Source organism: Seriola dumerili, unplaced genomic scaffold (assembly GCF_002260705.1).
Source record: "Seriola dumerili isolate Sdu_G_001 unplaced genomic scaffold, Sdu_1.0 BDQW01000138.1, whole genome shotgun sequence".
Taxonomy (NCBI): domain Eukaryota; kingdom Metazoa; phylum Chordata; class Actinopteri; order Carangiformes; family Carangidae; genus Seriola; species Seriola dumerili.
This window is the reverse complement of record NW_019174393.1, coordinates 4947028-4962279: the sequence shown is the minus strand read 5'-3', so window position 1 is coordinate 4962279 and position 15252 is coordinate 4947028. Positions and strand designations below refer to the sequence as shown.

General features: G+C 43.2%; 1 protein-coding gene across 1 annotated transcript in view; it reads right to left on the bottom strand.

Moving 5' to 3' along the window:
* Positions 1-15252, bottom strand: part of magi2 (membrane associated guanylate kinase, WW and PDZ domain containing 2) — a 215526-nt gene that overhangs the window by 75856 nt on the left and 124418 nt on the right. Inside the window, 1 exon segment of the mRNA XM_022749101.1 lies at positions 446-565. Coding sequence (XP_022604822.1) covers positions 446-565 — 120 coding nt within the window.

Sequence of the window (15252 nt, the reverse complement as noted above, 5' to 3'; positions counted from 1 at the left end):
TAGGCCTATATATATATATATATATATATATATATGTATGTATGTATGTGTGTGTGTATGTGTGTGTGTGTGTGTGTGTGTGTGTGTGTGCACGCGCACGCTGGCGTCTCTTCATTCAGAATTTACAGAAGATTCCTCTCACTGTCCTTCATGAGTGATGACATTCCTGTCTCTGCAAAGCCAAAAGATGGATGGATGGCATACTTGTGAGTGTGAGTGTGTGTGTGTGTGTGTGTGTGTGTGTGTGTGTGTGTGTGTGTGTGTGTGTGGAGTGATGAGCTCCGTCTCAGCGTTCATTCAAACTGCTGTCACTCACACAAAGAAAAAAAAGAGCTCCATACTGACACATAAATTCCATAAAAAGAAAAAAAAAAGTAGAAATATCACAAAGAGGGACGACCACAATCACACGCGTTGTTAAGCGTGACTTCAACTAAATCCTTACCTTCATATGTTCCGCTCTCTAGCAGGGCTCCACTTTTCTCCAATTCCATAAACCGGTCAACGGTCACAAAATTATAATCCACCCCTGGGACCTCTCCTTCCTTGGGCTGCCTGGTTGTGCCTGCGGGAGATAAGCGAGAGGAGTTAGAGCCGTCGGCGCCGCGGACGCCCACTCACTGCTGAACGAGAGGAGACTCAGTAATCTTTGTCAGTGTTTTAGAGGAAGATCAGAACAAACTGGAGCTGAAACACGCTGACCCTGACCGGCTCTGTTCATTAAGTGCCCTCTTTATTCCTTTTTGTCCTTTTCCTTCTTTGCACAGCTGAGGCTGAATATTTGAGCAGTATGCTTTCTGTGTGTGGCAGAGGATGAGGGGTTTGGGGGGTGGAGTGGTGGTGGTGGTGGTGGTATCATTTCAGGAGCTAAGTGATGCAATTTGGACACCAAGAGGAGAAATCAAGTCAATCTGCATGGAGCTGACAGCGAAGTGGAGGACTCCCTGACAGGAGCCAGCTGACTGCAACACAAAAAGTGATGAAAGTATTTATTTTTTTTACCCTCTAACAGCGGCATTTTATGTCACCGCCACAACAATCGTCTGCGTCCTCCAGTTGCTACAACAACGTTCGTCAGAGTGTTTATGATGTTGAACCGAGGTACAAATGACTTCCTAAACACTTTCCCCCATCACCGTGCGCTAATTAGACTTGTTAAAACTGATCCCGGCTGTGATAACACGCAGCCACTCTGCCCCCGAGGTGCTGAATGGGTTTTTCATCCGAGCGAGGGTTGTTCACTCTAAAAAGAGGAGCACGTAAAACGCACTTGTTAGACTCTCACCAGGGCGTATAAAGCCTCCATCTGTGCGTTTTAAAGTTAGCTGGGGAGCCACTGCGCTGCTGATCATCTCTGGGTAGGTGGCGTGGTGTGATTTGACTTTTTAAAGGCCAACCTGACATCACTCCTGCATCACTACACACCTGGCTGGGAAAAAAAAAACACCTGTGGAAGTTTCTTCAGTTGTGGGACAGAGAGAGTTGGGAGAATTGAAGAGGTTTCAATTTCCGTAAACGCTGATTATCACGCTTTTAACTACACAAACAGAACTTATCAGTGAAATGAGCTGAAGCTCAGACGACCCACTGGGAGAAAATGAGCGCATTTAAGTGAAGAGAGGATGAAATCATTAGTTTTCCTTGGTTCACTTAAAAATGAAGGAAAGGATCATCTGTCCCTAATCACCTCGCTGTCCCTAAAAGTGAACATTACCCGAGTCTGTTGGAAATGTTTGCATTACTTTACCTTTATACCTTTAAGTAAAATTTGTATAGCGTTAACGCGCTTGTACCCTCTTCTTTTTCTGGCCCACTTCGTGTCAGGAAGGTGGCACATTTCACATGCTTGAAATGAACTGAGGTTAACCAATGGCTGCCCAGAACTAGGGCTGGACAATTCACCGGAAAAGTATCAAAACCCACATTTAGAGCCTCTCACCAGCTTCATCTAGCTGATAGCCGAGTGGTAAGGGCGCGCGCCACGTGAGCAGCGAGTCCCTGGTTCGGCTCCCGGCTGGCTGGACTCTTTGCTGCATGTCGTTCCCTTCATCTCTGTCCCTCAATTTCCTGTCTCTCTACAGTCATGTCAAATAAAAGCTTTAAAAACCTCCCAAAAAACAAAAACAAAAAACAAACAAAACAAAAAACAAAAAATGTTCTTTCATGTGTCTCTGCCCCGTCCGACTAATGTTCACTCAAAGCGAAGCCGGCCATATGGATGACATGAGCGCAAACACTCAGCCTCAGGCTACGTCCACACCGATACCTTTTAGTTTTAAAACGCATCACTTCTGCCTCGTTTACGTCTGGCGTCCACTACTCCAGAGTCTTCAAGACTTTTGGAAACGCTGCTGGATCCGTGTTAGTTTGAAAACTTCGGGGGTTGTGCTGTAGACTGGAGACTTTTGGAAACGACAGCGCAGACCCCCCCCCCCTCCCTTCTGATTGGGATCAAACATGGATAGCAACCAAAGGTAACTTTGGTAACAGTACTGTGATCACCTTCCTCGGCATCAAATGTCCGAGCGGGTTCATCCAGGTAGTTTGATGTCTGTGTTTATGTTCATCTGAAAAAGCTTCTTCAAGTTCTCGAGGAAAGTCTTGTTCAGAACTTTTCGGATGAGCAGCGACACGTCCTGAATCAAAACCCTATTTCAGAGATATTGCAGAGAGAGCTTTTGACAGTTTATCTGAAAAGACAGTTTGTGACAGAAGAATCCTTTTCCAACAAGCATTTCTGAACTGTTGTCTGTGGGTTCAGGCACTGACCGTGAACTGTAATGTCCCTGCTTTTTCATTCTGCTGGAAAACTTACTTGTTTGCAGTTTCTCTGATGTCGCTATCAAATAATTCTAGAAATAAATAATAAAGAAAAAGAAAAAAATAATCAAAAAAAGCTAAGCATTTGCAATCACAACTCTATCCCAAATATATATATAGATGTATATATAAAATCCAGACAGCATCAAACAATGTAGTGAATAGAAAGCATTAAGCTGCTTGCCAAGCCTTTCCTATGTTGTCTTGTTAATGTGCTGATTAACTGGCCCTTAAACTGAGACACTAAGCCCACAAAAGGCTTTATGTTCAGCTCATCTGATGGGGACTGCAGCAGTCGCACTCTGCTTTTTTTGTTTACACAAGATTCAGTCATGAGAGTCATTTTCTTTCTCGGGCAATCGAGTTGTGAAACACAACTATCATATGGAATAAAAAGTGTGCAAAAAAACAGAAATCTACCAGTTGACGACCTTCAGAGCTCAAACGTCCCACCGCGACCTGCTGACGGAGGAATTTGTAAGAGCTTATAAAAGCAAATGAGCAGCAGGGAACGCTGTTATTTGCTGGAGAGACTGTGTGAGTGGATGTGTCGGTGTGTTTGTGCGTTTTGTGTCGCACCTCCAGTGGAGAGTTTCTTGATTGTGTCTGTCTGCATGGGGGCTTGTGTACCCGTCAGATTAGCCTCCCTCACAGGCAGAGCGACTGGCTGAGCAGCACGCACGCACACACACACACACACACCCAAACACACACAAACGCGCGAGCACACATTTCAAAGAGGACCTTTGATGTCGCAGAACTATATTTAGCATCATCTTCTGGTGGAGGGGACTTCTCTCTCGGGTGACAATATCCAAAAGGAGGCAGTCACAATGCCTCTGGATTTTCAGTCCTTTGTATGTGGGTCATGATCCTACAGAGCAAATCACCCGTTCTCAGATTATAGCGACCTTTCTGAGGCGCAGGTATAATGGCGCTGGATATTTTTAGGAAGGCACAAAATCATTATTTACAATGCCTTGATTACTGAAAATTGAGAAACCCATTAAGGTTAAATACTGCGTCCATCATTCTGTCAGCCTGCGGGAGCCTGGATTCTCAAACCCCCTCAGGTGTGTCTGTGGATTTGGGCCGATTCAGGAGTGTGGGAAGCTCTCACTACAGATACCTGAAGGTATGGCTGTTCCTGTTCAGTTAGTGAGACAGGACGACGCAGAGGAACAAAGTAATGGAGATGGATCTCAGTAGATGAACTACGTGGATCATATTCAGTAGCTTTTTTTAAATATAGTTTATCTATCTATTCAATAGGGACAATGCAATTTAACATAGTTCCAATACAGAGCACGAGACTGAAGTTGTGACGCATTTTGCCTTTATCAAACAGAACTGCAGCTCCTGCGATACCGCGCTCAGCCATATTCAAATTTCAAGCATATTTTGATTGATTAAGTCCTAGTTTGTAGCTATTGCTAATTTTCAACTCCTGTCCTTAGCAGGTCTTTGACATACAGTGTAATTAAAATAGTCAGTTTCCATCACCGTAAAACCACAACACACTACAGATATGAAAGTAAAATACTACACTGAAATGCAGGTAAAGTCTAAAAAGACACAACAACAACAGCAAAAACAAACAGACAGATAGAACGATTGATAATATCATACAATTAGCCGAAGATGTACGGATGTAGAGTCTAAAAAGAGGCGACAGTAAAACAAGCAGACAAAACAATTAACAATACAATCCAGTAAGCTAGTAATGGGTACATCTCTGCTTTGCTGTTGGCCAGCACTTCACCTGTATTAAGATGGATTTATAACTGTATGTTGAAGCTATGGAGCTTATGGGCACCACCTCCAGAAGAGTAACCACATTAAGTCTAGCAGCTACATACTGCAGATGCCACGGAGACTGCAACAAACTGGTCAGCTTGGACTGATAGTGGTGAAACCGTCAAGACGGCTGGAGAAAGGCTTAATAATAATCGTCCTGTTTTCACCAACACTGGGCTTATAGTACTTTGATGTAAACATCAAAGAGTGCAAACATGATTACTTAGAGATTCACTGATATTCGGATCATATAAGAATAGTTACTCCAAGGCATATTAGCAGTTTCAAGCTAATAAATCCCAAGTGTGTTACAGGCCAAAACTCTTTGTAAGATTAAACATTAGCACATAGCAGTGCTCTCACTGTCACACAAACATGTTCAGTCCCTTAAAAGCTTTACAGTTAAAGCTGAAGATTTTCATCATATCAAATCCAGTTCATTACTATTTGTGGCTGATATTTATTCTGATATAGAGAGAAATGAATTTACTTTCATTAGTTACCTCTGTATATAGAAGTTTGCATTCCCGCTGGCAAGGTCAGCTGTTTCTTACACTGCATTCAAATGTCATGCGTATGCACGAGGGATTCGCAGGAAACGACACATGCATGTTCTGGATTAAATTCAACACACACGCAGACACACGCAGACACACGCAGACACACACACACACACACACACACACACACACACACACACACACACTGCACCTGATTTGTACACATCGTCTTGTATCATGCACTGGGAATTTTGAGGAGGAAGCACATTTGTGTGAGTACAAGTATATGATCGCAGTGATTTATAAAGAAGAAATCATATTTGTCACGGCTGAACAACAAACAGAGCAGCTGCTCAAAGTCTCTTTTCCTGCAGCCAGTGATTGATGAATGTGTCACTTTGACCTGAACACTGGGGCTTGAGGATGCACAGAAAAAAACAGATATATTAAATTGAATCCTGGGACATTTTACTTCTTATAGATATTTCTATGCTGTTGTTTCCTTCTCACCTCTTTTTGCTCCTTTAAAGTCAAATTAAAAGCCTGAAACACAAATATGCTTCAGCTTTTGGAGGGTAGCAAACTTCCCATCAACACCAAATATGTAAACACAATTACTCCATGCTATACTGTATAATTAAAGCACGTTATGGCACAATAAGAGCTGTGGTGCCATTAAGAGGTGAATTCCAACGCCAAACTCTGAGTCAGTTCCTTCGCTTGAGGCATCTACAGCAGGACCACTGTGCGCTATTGAGCAGAAGTATAAATCCACCTTTACGCTTAAGGCGGCCTCTAATGGTCTCCACAGACGACAGTGTAAAACAAACAGACCATGGTGAACCAATGAATAACAGGACGTTTGTTTCTTGTTGCAACTGTGTAAGAAATATTCAAGGGGAAACAAAACAGAGAGGCAGCACGGGAAGAGAAAAAGGGGGAGCGCTTATAATAGCTATTGAGATTGTGGTCGTCGTGGCGGCGGGAAGCGAGCACGGGGGGAGAATGAGGGATTCATGAAAAAGAGGCGGCACATGTAATGGATGAGGGAGCAGCTTAAGTTGCAGCGTGGGCTGAGGCTCTTGTAAACCTACAGCCACTCCGCTGTTCTCCAGTACGTCCTCGAGCCGCATTCAACTCCACAACCGCAGGCCACGAGTCCAACTCTCACTTGTGCAGCTGAGCACCATTTACCGGCCCGCTCCGGTCACAGCTCACACACCTGTAGTGGTTTCACACTGGGACTAGTGCTCCTACAGATTACATTAACATGGCTCTGAGCTACGCGCATGTTAATAAAACACACTTTATTAAACGCACGACCCCTGCGTTCTTCACACTGGCACGTTGCACAGTACGAACACAATAACCTGAGCGGAATCTGAACCTGAGATAAATGTCGGCAATAAAATAAGAGCTTAATGTGGATCCAGACGATCTTGACCTCCAGAGAAAGAGCCTCCGCTGTGTATTCACGACGAGGAGTCAGAGTGTGTGTAAAGACCCTGGGGAAGTGATTACACCATCAGCATCCTGGCAAATCATTTCCATATAGTTACACAGACGGTTGGATGTGATTCTAAATGTAAACGGTAATAACGTCCTTTTGCTAAATTATAGACAGAGAGGCAGAAAGTAAGCGACGCGACGGCGTGTTGAGTCAGGAGAGATATGATGTAAGTGCTCTTTCACAGGCTGGAAGGTAAGTGTTTGGCGTATTTTAGGGAGACAATGAATAAAGTGAGAGGAGGAGACGAGACAGAATGTGCCTCGTCTCTCTCAGGTCGTCACGTCCTGTCCTGACGTTTTGCTGAGACATGACACCATCGCCGCTTCCTCACAACTGACTTTGGTCAACACAGCACCTGATGCGAATACAATGAGGGTTTAAGAAATAATCATTAAAATGGGGGTGACCCGATGGCTGAATGGTTAGGGCGCATACCATGTTGGTGCAGATGCTTTGAGTCCTGTCAATCTCCACTGTCCTATCAATTAAAAATGACTATTGGGATTTCTTGACATTTCCTCCAGCGCCACCATGAGGTTCACATTTGTGGTTTTGAGTGAAATATTTTGACGACTACTGGACGGATCGCCTTTCAAAGTTTGGTTCAGACATTCAGGATGAATTGCGATAGCTTTGTTGATCTGCTGGTGTTTCCTCTAACGCCACCACGAGTTCAAAATGTAACTTTATGCAATACTTTGGCTGATGACTTGTAAAACTAACGATGTTCCCATCAGCCTAGGTCTAGTAAGCCGATGTTAGCATGCTAACAAACCAGACTAGCATGGTAAAAATAACACTAGCTAAACATCACCATGTTAGCATCGTCACCGTGAGCTTGTTCAAGTGCCGGTGTTGGTGCTGTGCTGGATTCTGAACAGTTGTGAGATGTTTTGGGCGTTGCCTTTGATGTGCGACTGACAGGTTAATTAATTGCTAACCTGTGTAGCACTGAGCCGTGAAGAAATACTGCAGAGGAAGTCTGTCAATAACAACATGCATTTTAGCAAGAAATCAGCCTTAACGCTAACCCCAAGTTCAGCAACAGGTGACTGTTTTCCCCAATTATCTGACAACTAGTGTCAGTGATAATATACTCAGATTAATTACAACAACTAGAGCACATATTTCACTATTACTGCTGTAGCTCAGGGTGGGCATAAACACTAAGCAGCTTGTTGGCATCATTAAATTAATGTGTCCATCTTTCTCCCTCTGGTTTAAAATACACATACCCTCAAACACAATAAAAACACAGGCCTCGTTAGCCATTCATTGAGAGCTTATCTTGAATGAATTGTTGTGTGAGTTTTTATGTGGTGTATGAGAAAATATGTAGTCTAGGTATCAGCCACAGTGAGGTGACAGACTGCAGGAAAGAACAGGAGCCTGCTCGTCTATCTGCACCATCTTTTCTGAAGTCTCCGACTCTCTTCTATTCCCATCCTCCGGCTTGTTTCTTTTCATCTTCTACTCCAGACAAATTTCAAACGCACAGAGAAATAGCAATTTCATTTGGCTATTGAGTTGCAGCCACTTTCACACAATCTCAGCGGTGCTCAAGTTTGAAAATCTCTCTCTAGCTCATCTGCTTTGATTTATGTTTGACTTTTGACAGCAGTTCAAGTACAGGTGCATCAGACCTGGTCATGTCACGCAGCTTTAAAAGAATATATACTGCAACCAGGCTGAGCAGGGGTCTGAGGTTGGAGACAGGATCAGCTAGCTCATAGCCTCCGGCAGTGTACACCATCCCTTTTTGTACTGTTATTACAGTCCAGTGCTGTGGACAATAGCCCAGGCCGGACGTGTAAGGCAGGTCTTACCCTTTTCACCCTAAACCCTCTGTTATGACTGGCCAAGACAGTGTCAGCACGGCCTATTGTAGCCACCCTAATCTCGCCATTAGCCAATTAGGAAGTGACGGGCAGCTGTAATGCCCTTGCATTAGAGGGATGGATTAGTTTGCCATTCAGTGCCTGCCGGCGGGCAAATGGACTGATGGAGGACAGAGAACCGCTGCAGCGCGCCCACCCAAAAGCTGCTTTCGCTGCACTTTGCCGTCACAGACAGCAAGTGTGGCGATGTGCTTATTCACTGTTTTCACTGATGATCTGGAGCACGGTCTTAATCAGCTGTGATTACATATCATTTAAGCGGTAATAAAGTCTATTGAGCAGGGAGTGCAGAGGAGGCTGCTGGTGATGAAAGTTAATATGGTTGCTTTGTGATCTAATCATATTGACGGGGAATGTTTGGCATCCCTGGAAAAGCACGGCTACAAAACCTCACCCTCGGTTCTTGACCAAAGATCAGTCATTTTTGTGCCTTCTACCCGACTTAATGAGATTTCAGGTTCATTCGAGTTCAGTCAAGTTCAGCGAGAATGACTGTGTTGCTCTCCTGCTTATTGACAGCCAGTAATGTGGGATGGATTGGAGAAAGCCATGCACTGAACCGCACTCCCCTGCCTGTTGGCCCTCTGCCGCCCTCCCCTGAATTCCATTAATAGCTCTGCCCTCCAGGAGGTGCTGGGTGGACCGCCTGTAACACAGCCAGAGATATTGATGACTGCATCCTCCTCCCATAGGGGAGAGGAGCGAGAACAGAGGGCTGATAAAGAGATAAAGAGGTGGTAAAAAGGGGAATGCATAGGGAGAATCATATTGGAGGCCAGTATTTTAAAGGGGATTCATCTCCTGGCCTTTTCACTTTTCCCCACAAAGGACAAAAACACATGAATACACCGCAGACTGCAAACAAAATATTAACTGTAACATACTCACACTGGGACGGCATCTATCACCTACAATTTTCAGAGCATTCACAAAGTGTCCTTTAAATTTTTAATGGACATTAAAGAGACAAATCAGCAGAAATAAAGTGGAGATTACAAGAGAACTACTTACTTCTTTACTCAGGTGAAAATCAAGTTTTTAACTTGTTAATGCGTCCATATGGTGTTTTCTATATAATGCAAGACAAACCATGAGCGAAATAAGCAGTCAACGCCATGACTGCGCATTTCCTCCTCGGAACTACAACGCACCAATGACAGTCTCATAAAAACAGATGCAGACAGCCAGAGATTCATTCATCACAAAGCTAAGGAACCAATCTCGTCTCTCTGATGTTTCCTCTGCTAACTACATTGATACACGCTGCTCTTTCACTGATCACTGAAACCTTGTCAGTACAGAGGGTTTGCATCAGCACAGCCAGTCCAAGCTAACGGACAATATAAACAAATAACTATGCTAACTGCTCTGATACGTCCCTAAAAAACTCCTGAGTGTGGGTCGGACTGAGGCTCTAACACGTGGCTGAGTCTCTCTAACGTTTCCTCCTCCGATAACCATCTTGACACGCACTGCTCTTTCACCTGTCGAGCTAGTGGAAGCAGCAGTTTTGATTTTTTAACCATGTAAAAGAAAATATTAATCATAGTTGAGTATTTTGTCTGGAGTGGAACTTTAATTAATCATTTCCATTCGTGTTTCCTCTGAGGGGAAAAGGTCAGTGTTATGTTCTCTGCAAAGCATTTTGCATGATATTCACTTTTCAACTGTTTCTTGTTGCTTGTCAAATCCCAGTAGCCAACAACTGCTGCCTGAAAACCACATTCTCTAAACTAAACACTGCTCACATATCCAGACGAGCATTTTGCCCCTGAATTGTGAGCAAAGTTTGATTAGATGCTTCAAATACAGTTCCAAAGCTGCACATATGCTAACAGTTTGAAAAAAAAAAAAGATTGAAAAAATCATAGCGACACTGTTGCTGCAAGCTTGTGTGAGAAGATCAAGAGGGGCTGCTCGAAAATCTAATTTATTCAAACACACATGTCGGTGTGAAGCTGGAGCCTCGAAATCCTGCCAAACCTACATCGAGTGAGGACAGGTTGTACCATCTGATAATGTAATACCCTGTCGAAATGTGATAAGACTTCCCCTGTAAATGGGCTGAAAATGTATTAATGCAGTTAAATCATGTGATGCGTTAATACGCAGAGCAGCAAGTTTGACTTCATAAGGAGCGAATGTGTAATATTTTCACAGGATTAAGACTTCAGCATCAGTTTCAGAACTCGGATGAATAAGTAAAAGTAATGATTTAAGCCTTTAAATTATTAGTCATACTATAGGGTAAAAAAGTTAATATAATATAATCTGATTACATTAAAGATACCGTATGAGAGTTTTTACATTCAGTCTTTCTAACCAAACTATTTTGAATATATGTTTTAACTTTAACAAACACACTGAAAACAATTTCCATCCTCCTAAGCTGAAAGCTGAAATTGAACATTATTTAGATCCATGTTTGCTAGACTGCCGTCTTCCTCATCACTGCCGTCATTGCTCTTAGCACATTCCTGCTACCTCCACAGGGCAATGAGTGTTAAAACACAGCACAGGCTAGATTTAATTAGCAAATTACTACATAATCAGCATAAACAGAGAGCTGAAGCTTCTATTTATGCAAAATGACTAGAGAGGTGAATGTGTGCAAAATGAAAGAGTGATTTTCTTGTGAGTTTTTAGTAGAAAGAATTGATTTTTTTTACTGGGAACTATTTTGTATGTCGCTTCTTGAACATGTTATACATGAATTTAAAGACATATGAAAGTGATATGACTTCAATCGCATTCTCTCTGAGCTTAGGAAGAGCAAGCAGGAACAAGGAGGCTGTCAATGAACAGAGAATTAATCTGCAACCATTACGATAATCGATTAATGGTAAGAGTTTGTTTTCAAGCAAGAATGCTCAATATTTGTTAATTCAAGCTTCTCAGACATTTGCTGCCTTCATTCTTCATGTGTAATAGTAAATTCAATATCTTTGAGTTTTGGACAGTCAAAACAAGCATCACCTAAATCTGAAGGAAACTGTGATGGATGAATTCCCGCCCACTTTATCTAATCGGACAATCGAGAAAATATCAGCATATTAATCTAATGAAAATAATCATTACATTAAAGTCATAGCTCTACTTCTGATACAGATCATGAGGCAGGAGGATAAAAAACATCTTATCCTCTAGTTAATGGTCAACGGTGACACCTTCATCTTAATCTGCCGATGCTGCGTGAATATCAAGTCCTCAGCCGAGTGCAGATGTTACTCTAGAGCCCATGCACAGCAGTCAAACACTTAAACAAGTGATAAACTACCACAGAGTCCATGACAGTGACGGATGGTCCTGTCATTGCAAAGAGCTCTCTCTGTATTGATTAAGTGCTGTATCAAACACATTTGGGACAGGACGTGGCTGTGAATCCCAAAAGTTGGCAGCAACAAGTCAGCCTGACGCTCAGGCTGTAACTCATTTGCAAGCAATTGTAGGCCTATCCCACACACGTGGTACAGCGTGCAGCCAAAGATAAATATACACAGTGTAAAAACAACCTACCCCTACACAGGGATGTCATCATGATATCTGTTATCATTGAGAACTGGATCAGAACAAGCTCCTCTATCCTCGTTTCCGTGTCTCTCGTGGGAAGATGTGAATGGCTCCTTTCATCACATCTCAAGCCTCCCTCTATTTCTTCTTGCTCCTGCAGCATGCCACTAAAAGAGATCGCCTTTGGTCTTGCGCCGCATCTCAACTTCCATGGGAATCAAAGCCATCATGTTTGCAGGGGAAAGAGAAGAGTGAGAAAAAAAAGAAAAAGAAAAGAGGAACACACCCTAAAAATAATTCAAAGCCGTGGAGGACACTCTTGACAGGCAGCAGCTGAGCGAGCGTTCACGCCAACCAACTGGAATCTGGAGAGATCCCCACAAAAAAAAAAAAAAAAAAAAAAAATCATAGAAAACACAAGATGGCCGTTTCATTTTCTCCACAGCTACTCCATTTTTCCTCTGAATCCACAGAGGACTTGTGTTATGTAGACCACACAATCTCTCACACACTGAGCCGACGATGGGCAGGTATAAAGAGAGCAGAAGAAGAAGAGGGACGAGAAAGAGAGGGCAGTGATATAGAGAGATTAAGGGAAAGCTGATGTCATCCGTTTGGATATGTGGCCGTGGGGTGGGAGTTTTTCTGGGTGTGTGTGTGTGTGTGTGTGTGTGTGCAGTGATCAGGGATGTGAACGTGCTGCTGTGTCAGCCTAATCCCCCCAGCCAGGGCCACACTGGCTCGAGCGCATTACCACCCAATGACACAATCTGTTTGTCAGGACGGCCCGCTCCGCTTTTATTCATTCATAACGCCCCGTCACGACAGCGGAGCCTGGAGGCTCAGACTGACCGCTCTACCGTAACAACAACCCGACACGTATCCCATCAGCCCCCGCTCCGACCCAGCTCTCCATCACCGTCTACCCTCCCAGTCCTCCAGTGTCAACAACCGCAACATCAGAAGAGACAATTTTGTGTGTTTCTCGTAACCTCTACCGATCGAGTGAAAGATTTGAACCGACAGCCCGGTGGGTCAGAGAGGCTGGAATAATCATTACGCTCCGTGTGGTGGTAATCATCTCATACTGGGACCTCTTGGCCTTTTAATACCAGAGGCTAAGCTATCTCATAATGCCATCACCTCTGCCCCTGTCCCGCTATTGGCCCTACAGCGTTCTGCATGTGTGAGATGTGTGTAAAAGCACTTTACAAGCCTCACCTCCGCTGTTAGAACAACGGGGGACCTCCCATTACAAGTGCAGGAATATGCAATCCTGCCTGTGTTTTCATGCACACTTTGCCCTTTGATCCACTGGCTGTTTTTGCTCTGTTTCCCCCTCCCTTTATTTACAGGCGTGTGCCGTAGTCACGACATGTCTTGGTTCGACACACCATGTATTTCCGCAAGGACTCAAGCTACTCAAAAATGCCATCATCTCGGATGTCTCTGGTGAAATACATTTTGTTTCACTCGTTTCATTCAAAGAGCTACAAAGCTACAAAGCCTGTAGCTCAGTCACAAGAAGCTTCTCCTGTACTGCAATTACACTGTGGCAGAGAAGACAGTGAGGAGCACGACTTCAGGCGGTGAAAAAGATCTCTGCTGGGACGTTCCTTTCTAACTGGAGGTGCCGTTTCCCAGCAGGCACCGGACGTCAGTGCAGCAGAGAGGCCTCATTTGTTTGCAAATGAAAATCTGGTTGACGTCAAAACCCAACGTTAGCAAACTGTTTGCAGATGGTGGGTTTTTATCTCACATGTCAAGAGATAAAGCAGAGGTGGACGAAGCACACAGTCAAAGTGTACAGTTGACCCTCCTGCTCGAATACAAGTGAAAGTTGTTCAATCAAATCTTTACTTGAGTAATGAAGTACTTGCTTTTCAAAATACTTCAGTATTCAAAATGTTTTTTATTTTATGTCCACACATTTGTGTTGTTCCACAGTTGATTTACAAAACCTAATGATCCAATGAAGACACCCACTGAATGCACTGATAGACTGTAGGACCTGTAGAATAAAATCCGAACCCTACAGAAACGGCCATAAAAAACCCAACTGAATCAACAAAAGGAGCCATTGCCGTTTACGTATTTCTTTTTTTTTCGTTGGCAGTGACGGAGTTTGTTCATGGTAAACACAGAAAAGATTTAAAACGAAAGGAATCTTTCTTTATTTCTAAAACTTCAAACATGGGCTTCAGATAAGACCTCCTGTGATGAACACAGCGTATGGTCTATTGCAGCTTTGCTTCAAAGTAAGGAGTCAAAAGAACAACATTTGTCTTTGAAGTGTAGTGGAGTAAAAGTCATACGTCACATACCTGAAACATATAGTGAAGTAAAGTCCTCCAGTAACGCACTTGGTTGGAAGACATCGGACACAACTTAAAACCAACAAAATATCATCGGCTGTGTCGTCTCCATCAAACTGATGTCGACATTAGACGTCCTGACATTTAATTTTGGTCACCTGACGTCAAAACCTACATTCAACCAAATAAAGGCGTTGGTGGCCAGCTGCGCGCCTGCAGGGCTGTGTACACTGTGTTGACACATTGTGACTATAAAAAAAAAAAAAAAGCTCTAATGACGGTACTTGTGATAAATAAATGAATAAAAACTCATGTGGATTTATGGGGGAACAAAGTTGCCACTTGAAAGAACAAGCACTGATTTTGTTGTCACTGTTTGATTCAAGTCATCAGGGGTTTTTCAGGCCTTAACTAAAATCCACTCAAAAGTTGAAGGTCTGAAGGATTTTTTTTTTTACAAGTATCCAAACCAATACAAAGCCATGAATAATGAAAAGCAATTTTTAAAAAGTGATTGCAAATTATTCATGATTTCTATCCTCCTCCTTCCTGTTTGTTGCTCAAGGCAAAAAAAAGAAAAGAAAGAAGTGTTCCTGGGAGCTTCCAGAGTAACGGGCTTTGCTTGGAGTAAATAATGGTTTGCGGAAAATGTTTCCATAAATAATAATGGCTGTGTTTAAACACACTCGCTCCTCTGAAGGTGGACTGAAGGATGGGAAGGAGCGAGGAGGTGCTAGGTGGTTTCACACGGGGACAACATATTTCAGCCATAGATCTAGTCAGCATGATGAGGTGAGAGGAAAACACATCGCTATCCGCTTTAATTACCTCAGGAAACAATGGACTCATGATGTGATGCGTCTGTGGTTTTCTGGCTCCAAGTGGGAGCTGTCAGAAAAATC